At 33.3% G+C, this 22017-nt stretch overlaps 2 protein-coding genes and 1 pseudogene across 5 annotated transcripts; all 3 read right to left on the bottom strand.

Annotated features, from left to right (window-relative positions):
- Positions 1 to 784: 784 nt before the first annotated feature.
- On the bottom strand, positions 785 to 7772 carry LOC111283180 (photosystem II stability/assembly factor HCF136, chloroplastic-like; annotated as a pseudogene). The gene is made up of 9 exons (XR_016342238.1): positions 4754 to 7772; positions 4412 to 4647; positions 4004 to 4134; positions 3502 to 3634; positions 3124 to 3162; positions 2834 to 2934; positions 2126 to 2200; positions 1584 to 1693; positions 785 to 996 (listed from the first exon to the last, which is right to left on the bottom strand). The product of XR_016342238.1 is annotated as a photosystem II stability/assembly factor HCF136, chloroplastic-like (transcript).
- Positions 7773 to 7920: 148 nt separating this feature from the next.
- On the bottom strand, positions 7921 to 14313 carry LOC111282328 (uncharacterized). Of its 3 annotated transcripts, none has more exons than XM_022870364.2 (22): positions 14157 to 14313; positions 13985 to 14030; positions 13645 to 13814; positions 13246 to 13374; positions 13040 to 13162; positions 12829 to 12948; positions 12633 to 12737; positions 12440 to 12538; positions 12100 to 12216; positions 11910 to 12017; positions 11709 to 11813; positions 11477 to 11548; positions 11185 to 11250; positions 10973 to 11101; positions 10798 to 10878; positions 10596 to 10687; positions 10399 to 10516; positions 9802 to 9890; positions 9624 to 9714; positions 9427 to 9518; positions 8334 to 8647; positions 7921 to 8125 (listed from the first exon to the last, which is right to left on the bottom strand). In XM_022870364.2, exons 1-22 carry the CDS (start codon positions 14187 to 14189, stop codon positions 8094 to 8096), a joined length of 2331 nt encoding a protein of 776 aa, XP_022726099.2. In that variant the 5' UTR covers positions 14190 to 14313; the 3' UTR covers positions 7921 to 8093. The 3 variants fall into 3 exon arrangements, with proteins under 3 accessions (XP_022726099.2, XP_022726100.2, XP_022726101.2); XM_022870365.2 differs by having other exon boundaries at positions 11709 to 11810; XM_022870366.2 differs by lacking the exon at positions 12829 to 12948.
- A 1559-nt stretch (positions 14314 to 15872) lies between these two features.
- LOC111281616 (uncharacterized) lies at positions 15873 to 18637 on the bottom strand. Its single transcript, XM_089761498.1, has 6 exons — positions 18380 to 18637; positions 18147 to 18247; positions 17993 to 18052; positions 17808 to 17879; positions 16952 to 17115; positions 15873 to 16384 (listed from the first exon to the last, which is right to left on the bottom strand). The coding sequence occupies exons 1-6, from the start codon at positions 18492 to 18494 to the stop codon at positions 16237 to 16239; spliced, it is 660 nt and encodes a 219-aa protein (XP_089617624.1). The 5' UTR covers positions 18495 to 18637; the 3' UTR covers positions 15873 to 16236.
- Between the last annotated feature and the right edge of the window lie 3380 nt (positions 18638 to 22017).

The raw sequence follows: 22017 nt of genomic DNA, 5'->3' as shown, positions 1-22017 counted from the left end.
TAGTACTTTGTTTTACATTGTCACATTTAAAAAAAAAAAAGAAAAAAAGATTGTCTCTAATTTATTTTTATTCACCCATTTTATTCAAACAGGATAAAAGTTTTTGTTTTACTAAATTGGTTTTTTTTTTTTTTTAAGTTAGTATTGTTGACTTGATTAATTATTTTATTATGTGAGACTTTTAGACAATAGATGTGCAATTGAGTGTTACAATTTTTGTGTGTTGATAATTTTTTTCAGTAAGGGTAGAGGAATTTAAAAATGGATTAAAAATTTTAAAAAATATATATGAATTAAACAAGGAATTGGTTTTACTTAGCCAACCCAAGGAGTAACACGCCAACAGCGGTGTGTGAGGAGTGGAATTTGCCAACTTGTTGAAGAATATAAGGTAGTGTTGAAACTTGAAAGAGTTATCCAAGTCATGAAAACTACCACCATGCAAAATCTATTTGAAAAACATGGTATGCTATTTTTTTTAATGGATTCTCACTTGATAGTTATAGTAAATACATTCACCAACAACAAAAGAATGTAATCACATTCACCAACAACAACAGAATGTAATCTCTAATGGATATAGTAAATACATAATCACATTCACCAACAACAAAAGAATGTAATCGCATTGACGGATTTCTTTTTCATTCTATAAATCACTACCATGAAAGTAGTGTGCAAATCATCTGCTATACAAAATTGCAAGCATTTGTTGAATACCTGCACAAACACAAATGCCATTAGTCTGGTGCCAATTCCAACGTTTTCTACACCAAAATGTTTACCATGAACCTGTGAATTTGATTTCCCGGGGAAACACTTTGAGTTGAATTGTTAGAATTCATGATATAAACGATATAAAAGCAGAAAAATTATGTTCAAAAGGTAAATAGATTTTGCAATTTGGTTACAATGTACAGATTATAGTTTTATCTGAGATACCGAAGCAAGACACCATCATTTCCAAGCACAAATCCCTTCTTTTCATTAATAAACCTGCATAGAAGGATTTACATATCAATTGCCTTTAAAGTTATGAAGCTTAAAGATTTAGGGAAAATAAAAGCATTGTACGGAAAATATTGCCTTCTTTTTTTGGTTTTTTAATAGTAATTCAGTTTTAAAGATATGAACAATTGCAGGGGTAGGCATTCATAAAGTACACTGTAAGCTTATTCTGTGAATAATGCTTATTGGATTAGAACAGGTAGGCCACCATTAAGCCATAACTAAGCTAAGTTGACTATACGTCAAGTTAGAAGGTAGGTTTGCCTTCATTTAATAATAAAAAAATGGAATAAAAACTAAATATAAGAGAAAACAGAGGAGAAGGCCAAGGTATTTTTGGCTTTGTTTATATGGGGAAGGTTTTTTGGAAGTCATGTTTTACTTCATCATGCCTCATGGATTTAAGTTTAATAGGAACCATGAATTTAACAAGTTCCAATATTAGCTACCAAAAGGAACATGGCAGATCTTAATGATAAGAGCAGTAGCAAGTTAACCCTGAAATGATGCACATTTGGACAAAAATTAGGAAAACGAAAGTAGTCAAGCTTTTAGTAAGATTGGATTTACTTCACTGAGTATAGATTTGCAGCAATATTATCAGCTGCCTTGTCACGGGTCCAACTCTTCCCACCATTGGTAGTTCTCAACAAAACCCCACTGCCCCTGCTGCCCAAGCCTCTTCCTGCACAATCAAAATTCAGTTAGTATGCAGTTTGGAAATTCATAGGAAAAAAAGCCTATAGCTCTATTGCTATAGAAAGAAGCCTTAGACTAAAATTTGGCGCAGCCTTGGAATGAAATGCCTGAACAATATTCATGTAATTTGCTAGATGGATATATCACATGCTTATCATCTTGATACACCCATATCATGTGCTAAGCCAGTAATTTCATATCAATGGACTGGCCAGTATACATGTGCACATACATGCATAATATATGCAACATGAATGTGATTTACATAACATTTAACATGCATGGACATGTTTGCACATAATATTTAGATAAGTGACACAGGAAATGGATGCTGCAATCACTCATCCAGGTCTTCTTGAAGCCACACTGTAGAATTAGATAAAATATATGACCAAATATCTAGGGATATAATAGTTACCATTGATCAATAACCAACGTTGAGAATGCCAAAGCCACAGCTTTGGATAGGAACTTCATCAAAATCTTCTGTTAGCTGAAACATCACAAATTAAAATGAACACAAAGGACAGGGAGAAGTAGATGTCAGTGGCAATTTAAAAACCACAAACCAAACAAGCTGATAGGGGCTTGCATTAAGAATAATATGAGATGAAAATATTCAGATTTTATCACTAAAGATGGTGCAAAAGGTAGAGGTAGAAAGCAATTACATTCATGACAGAGTCATTCTGCATTCCAAGTTCAGTGGATATTATATCAGGGTATCAGCAGTGACCAATTATATCTTTTAGGAAAAAATCATGCTAGTTTTTTCAGTATAAGTCCTTAATTAAAATTTAATAGGAAAAAATTTAATAGTTGCAATGTTTTTCAATTTTCCCATTTCTGTATTCTTTCTAAGCCTAGGAAAAAGGTACAAGTCACATGTTAACATGAGAAATTGCTATTAAGAATGGAAATCTAGATTATTATTCACCTTTTACCAGATCAAATTTTCCCAGGTTTTCAGCCTTGGAAAGTCGACAGCTTTTTCAAAAGAAAACTATCATTCCTACTCCGAATCGATAAGTTTTGGTGAAATTGTATCCTCAGCACATATTATTAGAATTTCTTGAAGATAATTTTAAACACTGACTAAAATAGGGGAAGTCATCAATTTTCTTACCCCTGTGCCTTTGCTAAGAAAAAGTCCTCCTCCACGGACAAGAAGCCAAAAGGCCACCATCAACCCTCCATCCCATATTATGTATTCTTCTTGCAACTGCTCTGTTATGTGGTTGCCAGAATGGCCATAAATTGTAAAGAAATAGTGCTCATTAAGTATGCTGCATATGCTTAATTGAAACTCAAAGTAATGATTAGCAACAGAACATATTAGTATTTACCATATAAGAAAGAATATAAAAAGTAAAAACTGAAAAAAAAAAAAAAAAAAAGAAGAAGATAGAAGGATACCAAATTGTTCTGCTCCAAATACACAGTTAATGTAGTCCACTACAATGAGCATGTGGATCATTAAGAATAAAAACTGAAGAGCAAGAGGCCTCATATCTCGGCAATGAAGAGTCAATTGTACTCATACATGCAGGAAAGAATAAGATGATGCAATGGTTTCTATAATGTGCCTGAGAACATATAAAAGCATGATTGCTAGCAATAGAGCTTCAACTTTAATAATATTGGTTATGAGTAAGCATTCTCCTGTTACTTTTTTTCGACATAGCAATAACACTCTATGTTACTTTACATAGATATAGTATGACTGTATGAAGATCTTAAAAGAGAGACAAGCCCTATGAATCCTGGAAAACAACTATGCAGAAGGAATTATACCTGTCCAGGCTTCCATGTAAGATGAAAGTTACCACGGCTTGAGACAACCACATATCGTCCATCTGGAGAGCGATTCACAGTGTTAAAAGTTCCTGTATAATAACTTGCCCCACTAATACCACTAGAAACTGTTCTGCAGAAGTAATGAAGCAATGTAAGCATTTTCCCCTACATACAATTAACAATCTTATAGAGTTCTTCAAAGAAAAGGGCTTATTGCCTACTGAATTTCTCGGCAATCCTATTTGTTTAAGGAACATTAACTTGCTTTACAATAGTGCACTGCTCCTTTAAATTTGCAAAGGGCGATGATGATACTAGTAAACTTGAGCAGCACATCAACCTAAAGATGAATATAAAAGCAATGATCTAATTTACTTTTTTTTTTAAAAAAAAATTCTTTTTAAATTCTAACTTCTGTTTCAACAGTTTATGCATATAAAGTCCTTTGTAATAAAGCTTATCTGAAACATCACTACACATAACTTAAACAGACACATACCTATTCAGAGTAGCTGAGACAGTCTCCTGAACGGCAGCTCTCCAGTTATAGCCCCTGTTTGATGTAACATATATTGCACCATGGTCAGTTACCATTTCTGCACTCTTTTCACCAGTTGCCTTTATATATACCTGCACAAATCCAGATGATTTAACCCAATCACTTAAAGCACCGATGTTTAGACTAGCCATATCCCAACACACAAACGTTCAAATGCTTGCAAATAAATTGACAATAATAGCCCCCCAATAAAAAAAAAAGTTATAAGCTTTCAATGTGGATGCTCAACTATTTCAAAATAATATTTTAACAAGTACCTTTACTTGAAATGCATAATAATGGGCTAAACAAGTTTGAATGAACACCATCAATGCTTGGTGTTATGATGTAATGGGATAGTAAGCTGACCATATCTCCAGGAAGTTGAGCACTTAATGGAATTCTTTCCCAGCTTTCTCCAGCATCTGAAGTGTACAACAAAATTGCAGGTTTCCCAACAATCCAACCTTCTTTGCCTTTGAAGCTAATAGAGTTAAACCTACAGTTGAAATCTTCATCCTCAGCTGAAGGAATTGAGCGTGGAACCCTTGTGTTTCCCCCATCTTTTGTCTCCATGATAGTCTGCCTTGTCCCCAGCAAAAATCCTATAAAAAAAAAAACCATAAAAAGAAATTAAATACTCAGCTTCATTAATTAAGCCAAAAAAGCTGAAATTTAGATTAATGAATGAGTAAAAGAAAGAAGAGAGACCGTGGTTTAAGTCATCTGGGACAAAGGCGATGTCTAGAAGGACAACACCGGGATCGATGGGAAGGTAGACTCTTTCCCATTCCGACAAAACTTCCTTGGACTAGGCGGGCAGTTGGAGAGCCAAGAGAGTTGCAACGGACAGCGAAATGGACGCCGCTTGGGATATAAGTTGTCTTCGGTTGACGAATGTTGGCAGAGAAGAAGAAGAAGAATGGTGGGGTTGCTGGAGAGAAGCTTTGGAGATAAAACTCGGGTTGGGTTAGTTTAGGGGACGGTGGAGAAGGCGAGGAGCAAAGAGAGAAATTAAGGAAGGTTTAAGGTTGGAGCAATCACTCACTCGAAGATTGGGCATTGCCATTATATCAGTCACTCTGCTCTCTGTCTTCTTTTTTTTTATCTATTGTTTCTTATCCAAATGGTGGTGGCTGGTTATCATCAACAGCTAGGCGGGCAGTTTGGGGCGTCAAAATCTTACTGGATATTACAACATTCACTCAACTCTTTATGCGAGGGTACGGGGATCGACACCCGTCATCTCCATATTTCCATTTTTTCTTTGGTTTTTATTAATTAATAATTATTATTGTTTGGTATTATACGTAATCCTTCAACGGCTTTACCTGATATTGAGATATTGTACTTGTCATTTGCCTTCATATGAGATCAAACAAGGGTCAGAAAAAAAATATACTGACATTTATAGGAGTTGAAAATGCTGAATATTCCTTCTGCGCTCTCCTTTCACATAGTTTTGACAAAATTGAAATAACCACACCAATTACATCCAAAAGCTCAAAGAGCAACAAAACATGACCAAGGAGAAATGCGATCAAACTTAGATTGATAATCTAAACTTATTTTTTTTCTAGGTTTGGATTGAAGTTTACATAGACAAGAAGTTTCAAACAAGACGACAATGGTGTCACTTTCCCTTCTTTTTTTTATACTATAACACCAAAGAAGATATCCATATCCATTCCCTTCTGTACAATAGAGTGTATACAAGGATCTTAGTAGATAAGAAGCAAAAGAAATTTTTCTTACCGCTTATTGGAAAAGGAGAGAAAAAAGAATTGAAGCAAGTGAATTGAACAACATCAATGCATTAAGGGCAAATAAATCACAAATAACCTTATTAAAGAACTTGGGATTGTCATGGCCGGTAAATTCTGATGGTCTTTTTGCCCTAAAGCCGACAGAATGGACACCGGGAAACTGCAGAAGAGCATCTATGGCAAAGCACATGGCCTCAAGGAACTATTGTCATATGTCAATTTTAGAGGTTTTTCCGACAGTAGGACACTTCCAAATCTTTTTCCAAACTAAAGAGTACTCCTAATTTTTTTCCCCTACATCACTGCCACAACATTATCTAATTATCTATGTGCAAACGTTTAAAAGAAAAAAAGAAAAAAAATTAAAAAAAAAACCCAGTCTTATTGTATATATAGACCCAATTTTTTGAGATCCCTCTGACCGATTACGCCACTCTACCAAACCACACTTTCTTCACTATTTCTTAATTAACATCCACACCTTCCCCTGACCCACCAAATTTTCACCATATATATAAATATTTTTGAGGCGATTGACTTCATTATTTGATTTGGATTTGTTAAATTGTTGATCCCAAGCTTTCAAGTTTTTAGCTTTAGCCTCATACAAATTTGAAAAGATGATTCTGGTGGCAATTGTAGTGGAGCTAATAGAGGCGTACACGGTGTTCTTGGCTAGAATAATAAGTTTCTGGAAGTAATAAGCAAGTAACAAAAGCCAAAAACCAAATAATACCCAAAGTAAACCAATCACTATGTCTGCTTTGAACTAACTTTATAGCCCAACAGTAGTTGCAGAAAAAGTACCACATTCAATAAACTGTAATAATCCTATTTCAGTTCTAGAAGAAGATTGGGGATGACTCCATCCTACCCACGGAATTAAGGATCTGTATGAAGGGTTGTACGAAACGGGAGGATGTTTATATTATTACAAGATTGTTGATTATTTTATAAGAAAAAGGATAAAGAAAAGAGCTTTGGATGTTGCATAAATATGGGAAACTCAAAGGTCATGACTGGAAGAAGAAGAAGAATGGGGAAGAGGAGTCCATTGTTAAGATCTTAAATACGAAAGAAAAGTTTTTTTTTTTTTTTTTTTGTCTTCAATTTCTTGATCTCGTGGTTAAAATAATATTAAAAAAACATCAAAATTAAAGTTGGATCTCAGTTTCCCTCTCTCCCCTTTATTACAGGGCTATGCCCATTTTCAAAGACCAAAAAATGTTTTTTTTTCCCGGAGAGAGAGAAGGAATAAGGAGAAATACAGATGAAAGGTGAAGTAAAGTGCTTGGTGGCTTTCTTGGTGCTTACATGTAAAAAATATTTCATTTGAGGAAATAAGAATTAAAGTACCTCTATCAAAGAATTAAGATTTTTTAATACTTGGGAAAAAAAAAAAAAAAACTCAGTCACTTTTATGCACGTAGTCTTCAAAACAGACATTTGAATTTAAAGAAGCATTGTTTTGTAATTATATTATAGAGAAATATGAATATGGAGCTTGGTAAATGAAGCTGCAATACCTCAAGAAAGGTTGAACACAAAGAACAGCTAATTAGTTTAATAGAATATTACATCCAAGTGTACTTGGTTACCTGAACGCATGATATATTGAAGGTCAGGCTGTTCCCGATGAAACTTGCCCAATTTGTCAACATGGAGGTCCCGCAAGAATTTGTTATAAGTTTTAACTTGTTTTTGGTGATGGGTCCAGGCGGACTTGGTTGGAGGATATTATGATGCAGGGTATCTAAAACATTAAAAATTTCGCACAACGACTTAATACCGACACAAGGCAATAATCAAGAATACAACTCATAAGCCAATAACAGATCTAAAGCTACTGGTCCAAGATCTCTCGGGGACCATATGGATATGGTGTGTCTCTCCAAATCCCGTAAAGAACACCTATGAGCTTCCACAATAGCTTAAAGAGTTCAAGGATGGGCCCCGACCCAGTTAATATATTTTTCTTTATACACCTTTGGGACCCCTAAAGTTCTGACACAGAATTGTAATATATTTGTTTAATATATAATTTAGGATTATAGAAAAATTATATTGTTATAATATAACCCAAAAGGCAAAGTCTGATAAATTAGCAAGCAATTAAAATCTAAATAGCAACGGCATTTAATTTTCAAGAAGTACGACACAAAAGTTAAGACGACAAAATGAAGGTTGAAAGCCAAAAACTATATGATCTAACAAAAACAATTACTGCTTAACAACATAAGCAGGGACCAGACGGCAGGGGAAAAAGAGTATTCTACCACCCCACTTCAGTCCTCATCATTGAAAGTAGTCTTCTTACCTGCATTATATAAAAATATAAATATATATTATGAGAAAGCCATGATAAGATGCCAACCTATCTCCAGCTGATGTAAGTAGCAAGTACTCATTACACTCAAAATCTCAGCACAAAAAATGAATTAATGTAAGCAAAACAAGCTGCGATATACTTTATCTCACCACCGAAAAAAAGTAATGTAAGCAAAGCAAGCAGTAATAGTAAATACCTGTGCCAGCAGCTGCAAGGTTTGGCTTATTAGGTGCTCCACGTCCTCTGCCAGCACCACCAAAACGACCAGCCCCATGTCTGCCACCACGACCACCACGGCCACCACCATCCCTTCCACCACTCCATCCACCACTCCTTCCACCACTCCTTCCACCATTCCTGCCACCACCTCTTCCACTGCCAGAACCATCACGGAATTCACCTCTCGGTTTTGCCTCATCCACAGACAAGGAATAATTATTAAATTCTGATCCATCTAGTTCTAGAGCTTTGTTGAAACTATCACCATCATTGAAATCCAAGTAAGCATAACTACAATTGATGGAATACAAATCAGATATACAACTAAGAATAACAAAAGTACTTCCAAGATACTAAAGTCATGTTTGATGCATAAGATGATGGATAGGATAGTATGATAATTATTCTTTATTATGTTTAGTTTATATCTAATTTAAAGGAATAAGATTATAAAAATAATTATCATCCTCCCAAAGTAGAGAGTATTATTTTTAATCCATGGAATTAAACTTATATATCCTATTATACTTTTAAAAATTACATCAATAATTTAAATTGTATAAACTTTAAAGGCAATTTGGACCAATAAATAAATTATCATATCTTAATCCTTACACACATCAAACATAAAATAAAATGATATTATTTTATCTAATCTTATTCATAATATCACCTTATCCTATTTTATCATAATCTTATGTATCAAACATGACCTAAAATTACAAGGAAAAAAATATTTTCAAAGGATGGTCCAATATTAAATATTTCAGGAGACTTTAACCAGGGTAAGTGCATATACCATAACTATAGATCATATCAAACATGCAGTGATTGACTGAGTTCTACTAAGCTATTTCTCCAGCATTAAGCTAAAAGCACCAAATCTAAGCTTATCTACAATCTTAGGAGTCTCCATCTTAGACATACAAATCAATTAGCAAAGAAGTGGATGAAAGGGACAATGTATTAATTTCAATGATTGATGTGAAAAAAAAATAGAAAGATACAGAATTAAAAACAATAAAACAGGAATTTTCAGAACACAAATCACAGCAACAATAGATACAAACCCTTTCACAGCACCAGTCTCCCAATCTACTGGTATTGCCACCCTAGAAATCTCTCCACAAGAACCAAAGTGCTCTTCCAAGGAACTCTTAATCTGAGAATGTTTTGGACACAGCAAATATATAAATACAAAAAAATTTCAAAAGCAAAGACGAGAGGAGAGAGCAACTAAAACTAATATTTAAAGCAAACCACTAACCTCATCCTGACCAAGAGATTGATCAAACCCCTTGACAAATATTGTTCGAACCTGGCCTCTTCCACCTTTCTGGAATGAGTTGTTTCCATTGCTGCAAAGGACAGACTAGCAGCGTCAAGATCAGGGGTTAAAAAGTAAATATCAATTCACAGATTGGAAGACAGGAGAAGAAAATCACCTGCTGCGTGGAGTATATGCACCCCTTTCACGGGCCAAATCAAGTCTAATAGAACGATTCATCAAATATTCACCATTCAATTCTAGAGCCTGCAATAAATGATGATGTTAGCTAGCAACTTTACAATTGCTTACCTAAGAACAAAGAAGTATGAATGCAAACACATTTGCAATTCACTTGAAGGCTATTTGATAATTTGTTAAAAATTTTTAAAGAGGTTTGGTTACAAATTTTAAGCAACCATTCATAGAATATTTTAATATGAATTGTCATTTACTTGACATACAATTTGAGAAAATCATACCATTTTTACAAAATCTAAATCTATTTGGTAATTAATTTTCATCAACATAAAATAGTTTTACAGTACAAATACAGTGCTTACAGATTTCAATGCTATATTTCAGCCCTTTATTCTTCATAATTGAAATTGTAAATTCATTAAACAAGACCTTACTCTAATAAAGATTGACATGTTGCCTATAGTTATTCCACATCATATTCACAAGCATGCAATTATTTACAGAAAACATAAACAAAAATTTAGTTTGTACATCCGACATCCATGTGCAATCCAAAATGAAAGAAGAAATCTACCTTCTGTGCATCCTCTGCGGTAGCAAATTCAACATGTCCATAACCCTTAAAATTCCCTTCAGCATCAGTGGAAAATCGTATGTCCACAACCTCACCAGCATCTTTAAAGAAATTCCTTCTGCAGAACAAGGTTGATCAGATGAAAATAAAATTAAAAAAAAAAATCAATTCAGAGCAAGCCGAGAACCTAAACATACACATCATCTTGTTCAACTTGAAAAGGTAAGTTTCCAGCAAACAGTGTCTTTGATCCTGTAGTTTGAACTTGAGGAGCTGCAGGAGTATGGGGCTGCCAAAAAAAAAAAATCTAATGAAATTGCAATCCGTTTGACAAAATGAGCAAAAACAAGCAATTAGGGGTAAGCTTCCAAAGAAATTGAAAGGGAAATTGGAACTTACAGCTTTCTTGGCAGACTTCAAATCCTGCTGCTTAGCAATTTTCTGTGGTGTTGTAGCATCCATCATTTCTACATCTGTTTCCTGATTCCAATATATAATTACAATACATTAGGCAATCATCACATCAACCATCCAAAAGTATAAGGCAGAAGACAGTGATTCCAAAGATCCGTACTTTTTTCTTTGGAGTTTCTTCGTCACTTTCCTCATCATCATCGGATGATTCTTCAGATTCCTCCTCTTCACTACTGCTTACTTTTTTAACAACTTTAGCATCTTTTCCACTATTTGAAGCAACCTTGGACTACAGTTTATAGAATTAGACAACTTAGTAAATTGATTCCAGAGAAATATCTAGCGAAACATAGATGATCAAGAAAATTTGACCTTTTTGGCTGCAGGTTGTTCATCCTCACTTTCATCAGAGCTATCATCGTCACTATCATCACTTTCCTACAATGTGAGAGGGAAAGTTAGAACGAAAAGAAATATTCTTTAGTCACAGTTCACACGATGTTGAAAGCCTCATAGATAATGTTTACAGAATTAAATCCCTGAATCAATTAAATCCTTATTTAAACTCAAGCTACACATATAATATCATGAGTTGTCCTACCCCTAGGAAAAAATGCCAAAGAACCGGAGTGCAATTACAAGCACAAAAGTAAGGAGGAGCAACCTGTTTTGATTGTTTTGTCCCAGCTGTGGGGAGTGGCCTTTTTGAAGGAACTGGAACTTTGTTTGAAGGAGCCTGCAGTGTGATATTAATGCAATGCCAAATTAGTACAAGTTTAACGAGAACACGAACAGTAACAGAAAAAGCCTCATCCTTAGAAGAATTGTTCATTCCTCATCCCTGGGATTTTATAGAAAAAGGAATTGTGCCACCAGACTTTAGACCATAAGATTACCTCATCCTCAGAGGAATCAGAGTCTAAGGAACTTTCAGATGACTCTTCTTTCTTTGCTGTTTTCCCAGTAACAGGTTTCTTATCACCTTTTGCTTCAGCTTTCTGCTAAAATTTATTCAATGACAATAAGAATAACAAAAAACAAAGAACCATGACCAAACTGAAACTGCCATATTAACAAATTCAAAAGTTAAAGAACACCTCTTCTTCCTCAGAATCACTATCATCAGAGGAGCTATTAATGGAATCCTCAATTTTCTTGGGGGTAGGAGCAGATGTTTTCTTCACTGCAGTTGCTTTTTTTACATCCTAGTCAAGTGCAACAGAATAAATAAAATACATACACAAGTAAAAAAAATAGAAATATAACTTTATGAATGAGATATTGAACCTCTTCATCAGAATTCTCCTCAGAGCTGCTATCACTGGATGTGGTTTTACCCTTTGTAGTCACTGAAGGTACAGTCTTTGAAGCAGATGATGGTAAAGTATCCTTTCGAGGAGGTTCCTATACAAGTATTTATTCAATTAGTGCAACATGAAACATCATAAATAATTCAATGCCAATAAAAAGGTAGACTTTATAAGGACGTCTAGGTCTATTATAAAACCAAATTTTAACATGCTTTCCAGGGCACATGTTTGCACAACAGTGATCATATTTTCCTTAATATAGAAAGCTTTGCTAAATATTCCAATTATGGTAACATTGCTGGCATCTTAACACTCACATCCTCTTCATCCAAAGAGCTGTCACTTTCTGAACTATCACTCGACCCCTTTTTGGGAACAGTAGTGGGTCCTTTATTAGAGGCTGGCTTTGATTTTTCCTGTACATGTAACAGATTATGTTTATAAATTACAATCACAAAAGTTCCCCAATCAAATTTAAAAGCAAAGTTCATTCAACAACCAAGCACTTACTTCATCTTCATCTGAGGAATCTGAACTGCTGGAGGACTTGCCTTTCCTAACAGGTGCAGAGACATTTTTAACCACTGCTGCTACCTTCATTTTTGCAGCAGGCTCCTATATCAAAATTGAACAATAAAGATTAAGTCAAGAGTTTGTATAGTAATTATTGTGTTCCGTCCAGCATCAGCCTCAATTCAATACTAACATCATCGTCATCAGAGTCATCATCAGAAGAAGAATCTGAACTGCTGGAGGACTTTCCTTTCTGAACAGGTGCAGAGCCCCTTTTAACCACTGCTGCTACTTTCATTTTTGCAGCAGGCTCCTAAATCAAAATTCAACATCAAATATCAAGTTATTAGCTTGCATAGTTATTATTGTGTTCTGTCCAGCATTAGCCTCAATTCAATACTCACATCATCCTCATCAGAATCATCATCAGAAGAAGAATCTGAACTGCTATCAGCTTTTACTGTCTTAGCAGCTGGAACTGCACCATTTTTAGCAACTACATGTTTTTTATTCTGAGCAGGAGCTTCCTGGGAAAAAATTGAACATTAACAATCATACAAAAGACCACATGCAACCAGGCAAATATTATACGCATTAGCATAATACTCACTTGATCAGAGGACGAATCTTCCTCACTACTAGACTCAGAAGAATCTGAACTGCTAGCTTGTTTTGCTTTCTTTGCAGGAACAGAGCCATTCTTGGCAATAGCTGAATGTTTCCTCTGGGGCACAAGTTCCTGAGCCAAAAAAATAACATCAAAATAGGGTAAGCAGATACAGACATGCCTCCACATTCTTCATTTTGTCATCTTGTGAACATGTTACCTAGATAATTAAGAGAATTAAGAACCAACACTTAAATACATATATAAATAAGTTAATGCAGTGACAGAACGAAAGGAACAGACACAAAACAGAACATGAATAAAAAAGTGCACTATTAGCATAAATCAAAATTAAGACCAACAAATGAAGTAGAATGAAAGAAACGGTAGCTTTTTGCATACATCCTCGGAATCAGAAGAGTCATCGGAAGAGCTACTAGTTTCATCTTTCTTCTTCTTTTGGGTCTTGGCTTCAACCTTCTTCTTTACAATGGCCTGTGCTACCCCATCGTTTTTCTTCTGCTCTTTCACAGCCACTTGTTTTTCAAGAGTTTCTTCAGCTTCTCTCTTGCCTATATAATCATAAAAAATTGAAAAAAAAAAAAAAAACCACACAAAGAACAATGAAAACCATAAGCAAGTGGTTCCCCTACAATGCAAATCAATTTGTAAATTTTGAACCTTAATCACACATTCTATAAAGAAAAAGATTTAAAATTCAAAACAAAAAAAAAATGTATACCTTTCTTTCCAGACTGAGAAGGAGCTACAGCAGGAGCTGCTTCAATCTATAAAAGAGAAAAGAAAACACAAAATCAAACCAAAATAAAAATAAAAGGGATTAAAAAGAAGCCGACAAAGCCAACTGGAGAAAATTATTTAGAGAGTTTAAAAAAGTGAAAAAAGAAAAGTACTTTGAGGGTTGATTTCTTGCTTGATTTTCCCATAGATGAAAGAGATTGAAGCCGGAGTTTGGATCGTTTCGATTGTGTTAGAGAAAAAACAGCGGCCTTTGCGGAAGTTACAAAACCCTACTGCTTTCGAGATTTTGGGGGTTAAGGGTTTTGAAGCGAGAAAGCACTCCAGGTAAAATGTCGTTTATATATATTTTTTTTATAAAAACGATTGAAGTCTAAATGCTAAACGCTTGCCAAAGAAGCAGTGGGGTTAGGGCTTTTGCATGTTCGCAACTGCTGCAGATATCTCGCCTTGTACTTTTTCCTCTGAAGCGGTTGAATTGCACGTGTCACATATGCACCATTGGCTCCATCCTGGGGAATCCCTGGTGGGATATTGGACTATCTTTTAATGAGACCCAGCTGGTGGTTGGATTGACTCATAGGCCCAATGAAGAAGATTTAGGCTCTCGCTAGCTCATATTTTTAGTTGGCTAGCCCATCTTTTTAGTCCTAAACTTGGGCCACCAATGATGTCCAATTTAAGACTGGTTCTTAAATACCAGAATACTTGTTTTATGTGTCGACTCCAATTGTCAGATTGGTCCAGTTGTCTTATTTAATGCTTAGATCTATACCTAATCTAATACGATCTTCCTATTTATTTAATATTTAATAATTATTATTAAAAATATTTTTATATTAATATTTTAATATTTTTAAATATATTGTATAATTTAAATTAAATTAAATTAAATATATTATTTAGTGATATAAAAATGTCTTTAAACATAATTAAACATTCAAAGCTCAATCCTATTAAAATTGAACTCAAACCTGATATCATGATTTATATTAACTTACAATGTGTTAACATTTTCAGTTCATTGAGGCTACTGATTTTGTCTAAAAAAGGTCTCACAAATTAAAAATGTTAGTGAAATTTATATATGCAATTGAACCATAATAGATGAGGGACATTTGGATTCATGACTTCCACCTAGGAAGTAGCTCTACTGCTTGGCACATCTACTTTGTGTTAGTTGTTAGCTCGATTGTTGGTAATTTGCCTAAAATTACAGTTTATAGTTATCATCTCATTAAACTTTTTAATCAACTACAGTTTTTTGGGGGCTATTTGAAAACATCTTCCAAAAAGACAAATTTTATTTGATATCAGATTTTTATGTCAACCAAGAGAAGAAATGCTATAATGTTCTCCCAAATGAATACACAATGAAATTAAAATTGGACAAAAACATCTTAAACATTTGAAAAATCCCACTTGGATTCTTTATACTTTAAGATGAACAAAATAAACAACTAAACGTTTGATTTCCTTCACTTTTGATCAAAGAGACAACTTCGTCTCCCATAATTTTATCTCCTGTTTTAGGTTGCACACTGTTCTTAATACTACTCTATGGACAAAGAAGAGAAAGGCTTTTGATATTGTGGTAACTTGGATGCAAAAACCATTACTGCGTCCTTGCTCCACATTGCCTGCATTTATATTTATATTTATATTTTATAGCCAGGTGACGATGAGTGTGAAATTTGAACCTCAAAGACTCAACAATCAAATGCTATGCCATTCGACTGGGAGCTCTTTTGTGCAAATCTAATTCTCAACAGAACAAACCATATCATATCTTCAGATTCTAAAACTATTTAGCATATGTCTAAAGTTTCCGTTAACCCATCTGCTTCCCAACAATAACTGACTGATACATATGCAAAAACCGGCACATATGCAATTTCGAGTGACAAAAGTTGAATATCAAAATCTTATATTACAAATGCTGAGATTAAAAATGAGAAACTGAGTTCAGAAGCCCTGGAGAATCAAATGGGGCCTTCCAATCCTATTCAATCAGTTGGAAACTGTTGGGCATTAGGTACGACACCTGTCATTGCAGCGGTAATGGAGTTGGAGACTGCTTAGTTACAAATTGCTCAATGGCAGTGGAAGCTTTATGTGCCTTAGAGCAGTACTAACAAAATGAGTGACTGAGCTATTCGGTTATTATTTCACAGATTCAAGAAAGATTTATTACTACAGAAATTCGGCCACTAAAAAAGTCGAAACAAGTTACCTTCAACTATGAACCCACAATGGCTCTAAAGAGAAAGGTCTCTCATTCTGTGCGCGGGCAGCTGGAGTTCCAGGCGGGGGTGCATGAACAGTTATAGGAAGAACCCACTCACTTTTATCTCTACCTTCCATTAAAAGAGGATGCTCATATCTGAATTCGAAATTAAGAAGTTGTAGCTCATCTTAACAATTATATTTGGCAAAAGATAAGGCAGAAATCTTCTAAATTTCAATAAACTAAGAATTGATTAAACCAATTTTAAGCCATTTCAACTTCTGAGTCAAAGTGTAACCTCTGGAATGACATTTTCAAATTTAGATAACAATTTACAAGAGATTTTTATCATAAACACAGAAGCAACAGAGTTCAACTAACAAATCATATAAAAAACATTTACAAATAGGATAATTATTTTTGGAGGACCTACATAAAATTGAAACTGCATATACCCAGTTGCTGGAAGGTTATCATAATTTTATTAAAATGTTAAGAAAATTTTGTTGGATCATCGCTTCTTTTTTGCTAATACTGTGTCACAGTATTCTAAAAAGCTATGAAAAAATTTTGCTGCTGCCAGAGCAAAGAAGTATTAATGGCATATGCATATAGCCCACAAGCATACAACCATTTGATAAATCTTCAATACCAAGTCAACCATTAGTAACAAATTCTTTCGATAAGCTAGAATGATTCTATTGCAGTACCACATGGTCATACCTGGCACGGTCTATATTCTTTGGAGTAGTGAAAAATTCAAATCTTAGGGCCCAATGCACCGAGACATGAGGAGTGGAAAAGGACATGGGACCATCCATGGGAATAGAAAAGAGAAAACTTGTCTGTACCAAATCGGCAACAACCTCGTGATGATCACTCTGAACCTACAAGAAAAATCAATAAACAAGATTACTATAACGTCTAAATGTGCAGAAAAACATTAGGTTTCTTATCTTGAGTCGGCGAGGTTCAAAAAAGCATCATTAAAGAAATAGTTTGAAACCTTTAAGCCAGATACAGATACATGTATTCTATGAAATGCTTGCACCCAGGCAAAAGCAATGCTCATTCTCAGAAATAGAATAATGACTAACAATATAAGAACCATAACTAGAAGAATAAACCACTTCAAGACTCAATTATTATTTTACTGCCAAATTCATTTTAGTTCCTTTTTTTATAAAGGAATGGTTATACTAAAATCATGAAAAGGGGCTTAATCAAAGCACTTTTTTGAAGGATACAAGAGCAAAAACTAAAAGGAAAATGAACACTATCTGAAAAAAAACTACAGAGGAAACGAGAGTAAAAATGGATAAAGGATTCTAGCAATGAAGAGCTTCTTAACAAACAACAAGCATTTGCAAAGATGTCACTTTCCGAGCATACTAGTGCATGAATGCGTGCATGTAGCAAGATAGAGGGAAAGCTAGAAAACATAATTATCATGGGTTTCATGCCAAAACAGATCAAGCATGTAATTGAGTTTAATCTACATAAATTAATAAGAACCACTCTATTTCATGAATCCACCAATGTAACTCACTGTAGAATCAAAAAATTTGAAAAGGCATACCTTAGTAATTGTTGGGGAATTCCTTCTAGAAGGATGAACAGAAAGCCAGTTTATAGTCTCAGAAGTTTCCAGCTTGACTGACACCGACAAGATAGCAATTCTTCCAGTAAATTTCAAGATGCATCATTCAATAGATCATAATTACTTCACTTCTTTAATAGTTTCACAATTTGGTCATAATCTGCAGTTACCTCAAGGCATCTTCTAGCTCCTTCTTCATGAAAGAAAGTAAGAGTCCCACCTATCTGTTATTGGAGTAGATAAATAAAAAAACAAGAAGAAACAATGGATGCAAATTCATGCAAGGAAACAGAAGCTATAGCCTAAAACTGATTTTACCATATCACTGAAGTAATAAGTGGATTCAGAGTTCTTAGGGGAAAATCTTAGCAAAACTTTGTCATCCATCCTGATATTATAAGACCTTCCTCGAATAAAGCCTTCTGCCATAGAAAATGTTTGTAACAAATAAGTTTACCAGGATTCACATATTAAACAGCTCAAGGCTAGATTCATGCTACGTTAGAAACAAACAAAACATAAAAATGGAGGCAGCAAGTCTGATACTTTACATGCTACAGATTCATTGGCTCCTGAGCCGGGTGCAGAAGATACTCTTGTGATATCATCTGCTGCTAGGGATTTTGTAGGAGTCCACTGCTGGCATGGAGATAAAAGACAACTCATCCAAAATGATCATCCTAGCATAATATTTTTTACATGTTTCTTAATCAAATTTTCACGTAACAAGCAATGAACCATTACTATTCCTAATGTCATCCCAAAAAGATTTTTAAACATAAAGGTCTTTTAGTTCTTATCAAGTTTATTCAGAGGGTTTTTTGGATATTTATTCATGTAGTTAGGCAAAACAGTGATTTTATTTATGCTAGGACACTTCATGATTTTACCATAATAGTTGTAAGAGGCTTTTTGATTAGCTTTATCTTTATAAGGCAACTCGGTAAAGTGTTCCAATACCTTAGATGTTAAGCATCCCTATTTACCACTATGTTGTTTTTTACCATTTGTTGGAATAGAGACAATGGCATATTTTAAAATATTTTTTGTTGTTGCTGCTTCAGTAAGATAGACTTCAAGTACCAGTGGTAGGTTCTAAGTGACATGTGACTCACTTTGGTTCAAAATGTTATTGGGGTTATTTAATGCTATTGAATCCATCTAGGTATTTAGATGATATAAAACAAAAAAAAAGTTAGAATCATGAAAAAAAAATATAAAATAATAAAGGACTTTATAAACATAATAATTACTAGTTCTTAGAGACTTTAAGTAATATTTACATATATAAAAAAAAACTCAAATAATACCTTTAATTTAATCTAATATAAATGTATAACTGAATAAGATAATGGTTTTAGTAAATGAATTGACAGCATAATACAAGTTATATGACCAACAAAAATTTTCAAACATAGACGAGTTTAATTGAAGAAAAAGAAGCAAACAGAATCTCGTAACAAATATTAGTAATAATGATAAAAACAGAAACTTTAAAAATAAAAAGGAAATTAAGGAAAAAAAATAGAACTAGAAATCAAAACATAAAAAAAAAAAAAAAACTAGAAACTCCAAGTTCCCACAAACTAACATGAAACAACATCACACAAAAGTTAGGTTTTCATTTTTCTTTAATAAATTATTATTAAAAATTATAAGTTTTTTAAAGCATCTTAACTAAACTTGGACTTACCTTTAAAATCTGTGATGTTCCTTAGTGCTAGATTGTACGAATAAAAGGTACCATGACTTTGTATGAGGCATGAGGTGAAGCTAAGAAAGAGTGAAAAATTGATACTAAAAAATATTAAAAGTAATGGTGTGTCGTGTAAAAGCTTGGGAAGAGAACACTTGGGAAGAGATCATTAAGAGCGGCATGAGAGTGAATGATTGAAAGAGAACGATCAATTAAGTTTAAAGTAATGTTGATAGCATGGGAAATGAGAATTAGAAAAAGGAAATGACTTAATTCTAATTTTTAATGGATATTTGAATTACCAAAAAGATAAGTAGCAAAAGGTTAATTGTTTTTTAGTTGTGCTTTAAAACTTTTAAATTTGAATTGGATTTTTGGGCCATTATTCACTTTCAAATTTTAACATTTTGGGTTTTATTCTGGTTAATTTGGGTTTTCCAAAATCCAAATAAGAAAAATCAAACCAATATGATTTTTTTTATGGGTTAATGGCGTCATTTATTCGAATCCAAACCAAATTATTTAAAACCAGAACACTTTGATTTTTTAGTTTTTTTTTTATTTTTTCTCAACCCTTTCAATCGTCCTGCCACTATCCTATTTTCAACTAAAGCACCCAAAATTTTTCACAATCCCATAAATTCAAGGATTTAGAACTCCTAGTTGGCTTTATAATTTGAGCCAAAAAATGCATCAAGAGGGATTTATTCAAGCAAAAAAAAATCTTTGTAAACCGAGATCAATTGCAACCACTATCATCTCTTATAATCAGATTTTGAAAACTTTCCCCCGTCCTTGCAACATTACCAAAACCTTCTATCAAGATCACTCTCACTTCCAAGCTAAAAACCAACTTAATCACCATGTCTTACCCTACTAACCACCACCTTAAACAAAGCTTTAAAACACATACCTTACCTCATCATTGTCGGCACACACATTAAGCCTTAATCAAAACAACCACCACTAAAACATAAAAAAAAGATACTCAAAACTCATGACAGTTGAAAGTCCAGAGTTTACAAATCAAGGAATCGAAAAGCCATTTCTTTTCTTGTTAAGATTCAAGACCATAAAAGCAAAATAACCAAAAAATAAAAAACAACATCCCTAAAAAGAGGAATAGCAGTAAAAAAATTTTTCACAAACATCAAACTAAGGTTTTTAGTTTATAGGGCTTTAGGTGGATTCATGGCCTCAAACTTTAGGAAAAAAGAGATTAAGAGGTGGGGAAAAACATATTGCAAATAGGGGCAGTGATTGTAGTGGCAAAGACTAGTATATTGGTGGGTTTTGGCCAAACCTTTAATTTCAAACCTAGGATTATAAAGATTTATTTTGGAAAAAAAGAGGTTGGATTTTAAAAGAAGGGGTTGAAAGAAGTTCAAGGTGAAATATTGGGAGGAAAAAACATAAGCTAATAGTAAAATCTATGATGGTTAGTTAACTCTTTTGGGTGAGAAAAAAATTTTTTCCTTTAGAGAGAGAATGAAGAAAAAAATGAAAGAAAAAAAATTTAAATTTTATAGTTGTTAAAAAAAAACAAGACGACATTGCTATGAAAGTAGGGGATCTATACATAGACTTGATTCGACCTAGGATTCATGCGTTTGACCCAGTTCTTTATCCTATTGACCAGCTTAGATTGATTGAGGTGAACCATCATTGAATTGACTGCGAATTGATCTAAATCGTCGTCAAACATTTTTAAAACCAGGTTGAACAACAAAAAAATCAACTGAGTTGTTTCTGAACCCCCAGAATCACTACAAACCATGAAAAAACCCTCCGAACCTTATCAAACCAATTGAACCACCATTTGGACCATTGATCGTTTTGATTAAGGGCATTTTTTATATTTTTTTCATAATTTTTTATTCGTTTCTCCAATTTTACATATTTTTATTATTGTTATTTCTTTATTTGTGATTTTTATTTTATTTATGTGTGAATTTTGATAGGGAAAATAAAATAAATGATGGAAAATATTTAGAAAATTTTTGTGTAAAAAATAAAATTTTTTAGTTGAAACTTATTTAAAATAAATATAGAAAAATAAACTTAGAAAAAGTTAAAACTATCAATTTCTCCTAAATACTTTTAAAACAAAAAATAAAGCAAATTAAAATGAAATGATAAAAACAAAATTTCAAGTTATAAACAAGAATAATAAATAAAATTAAAAAATTGATAAAATTAAAATAAAATCACAAGTGGTGATTTTATTAAAAATATTCATAAAAGAAAATTTTTTAAAATATTTTAAAAGTGTTAAAAATATTTTAAAATTTCTCAAAATATTTTAATTGTACCGAAAGTGTTGGCATAAAAAAATATGATCTATTTTATTTTTTAAATATTAAAATAAATTTGACGATAGATTTCTTTTAAATAAATAAACGATTTCTTTAAATTTTCTTGAAGTAATGAAATTTTTAAAGTTATACTAAAAGTGTATGAGATAACTTAGAAATTTTCTAATATTCAAATAGT

The sequence above is a fragment of the Durio zibethinus genome, chromosome 5, assembly GCF_047325235.1.
Source record: "Durio zibethinus cultivar Kanyao isolate XHJ-2024 chromosome 5, ASM4732523v1, whole genome shotgun sequence".
Lineage (NCBI taxonomy): Eukaryota > Viridiplantae > Streptophyta > Magnoliopsida > Malvales > Malvaceae > Durio > Durio zibethinus.
The sequence above is the reverse complement of the archived record's forward strand: the minus strand, read 5'-3'. Positions and strand labels throughout refer to the sequence as shown.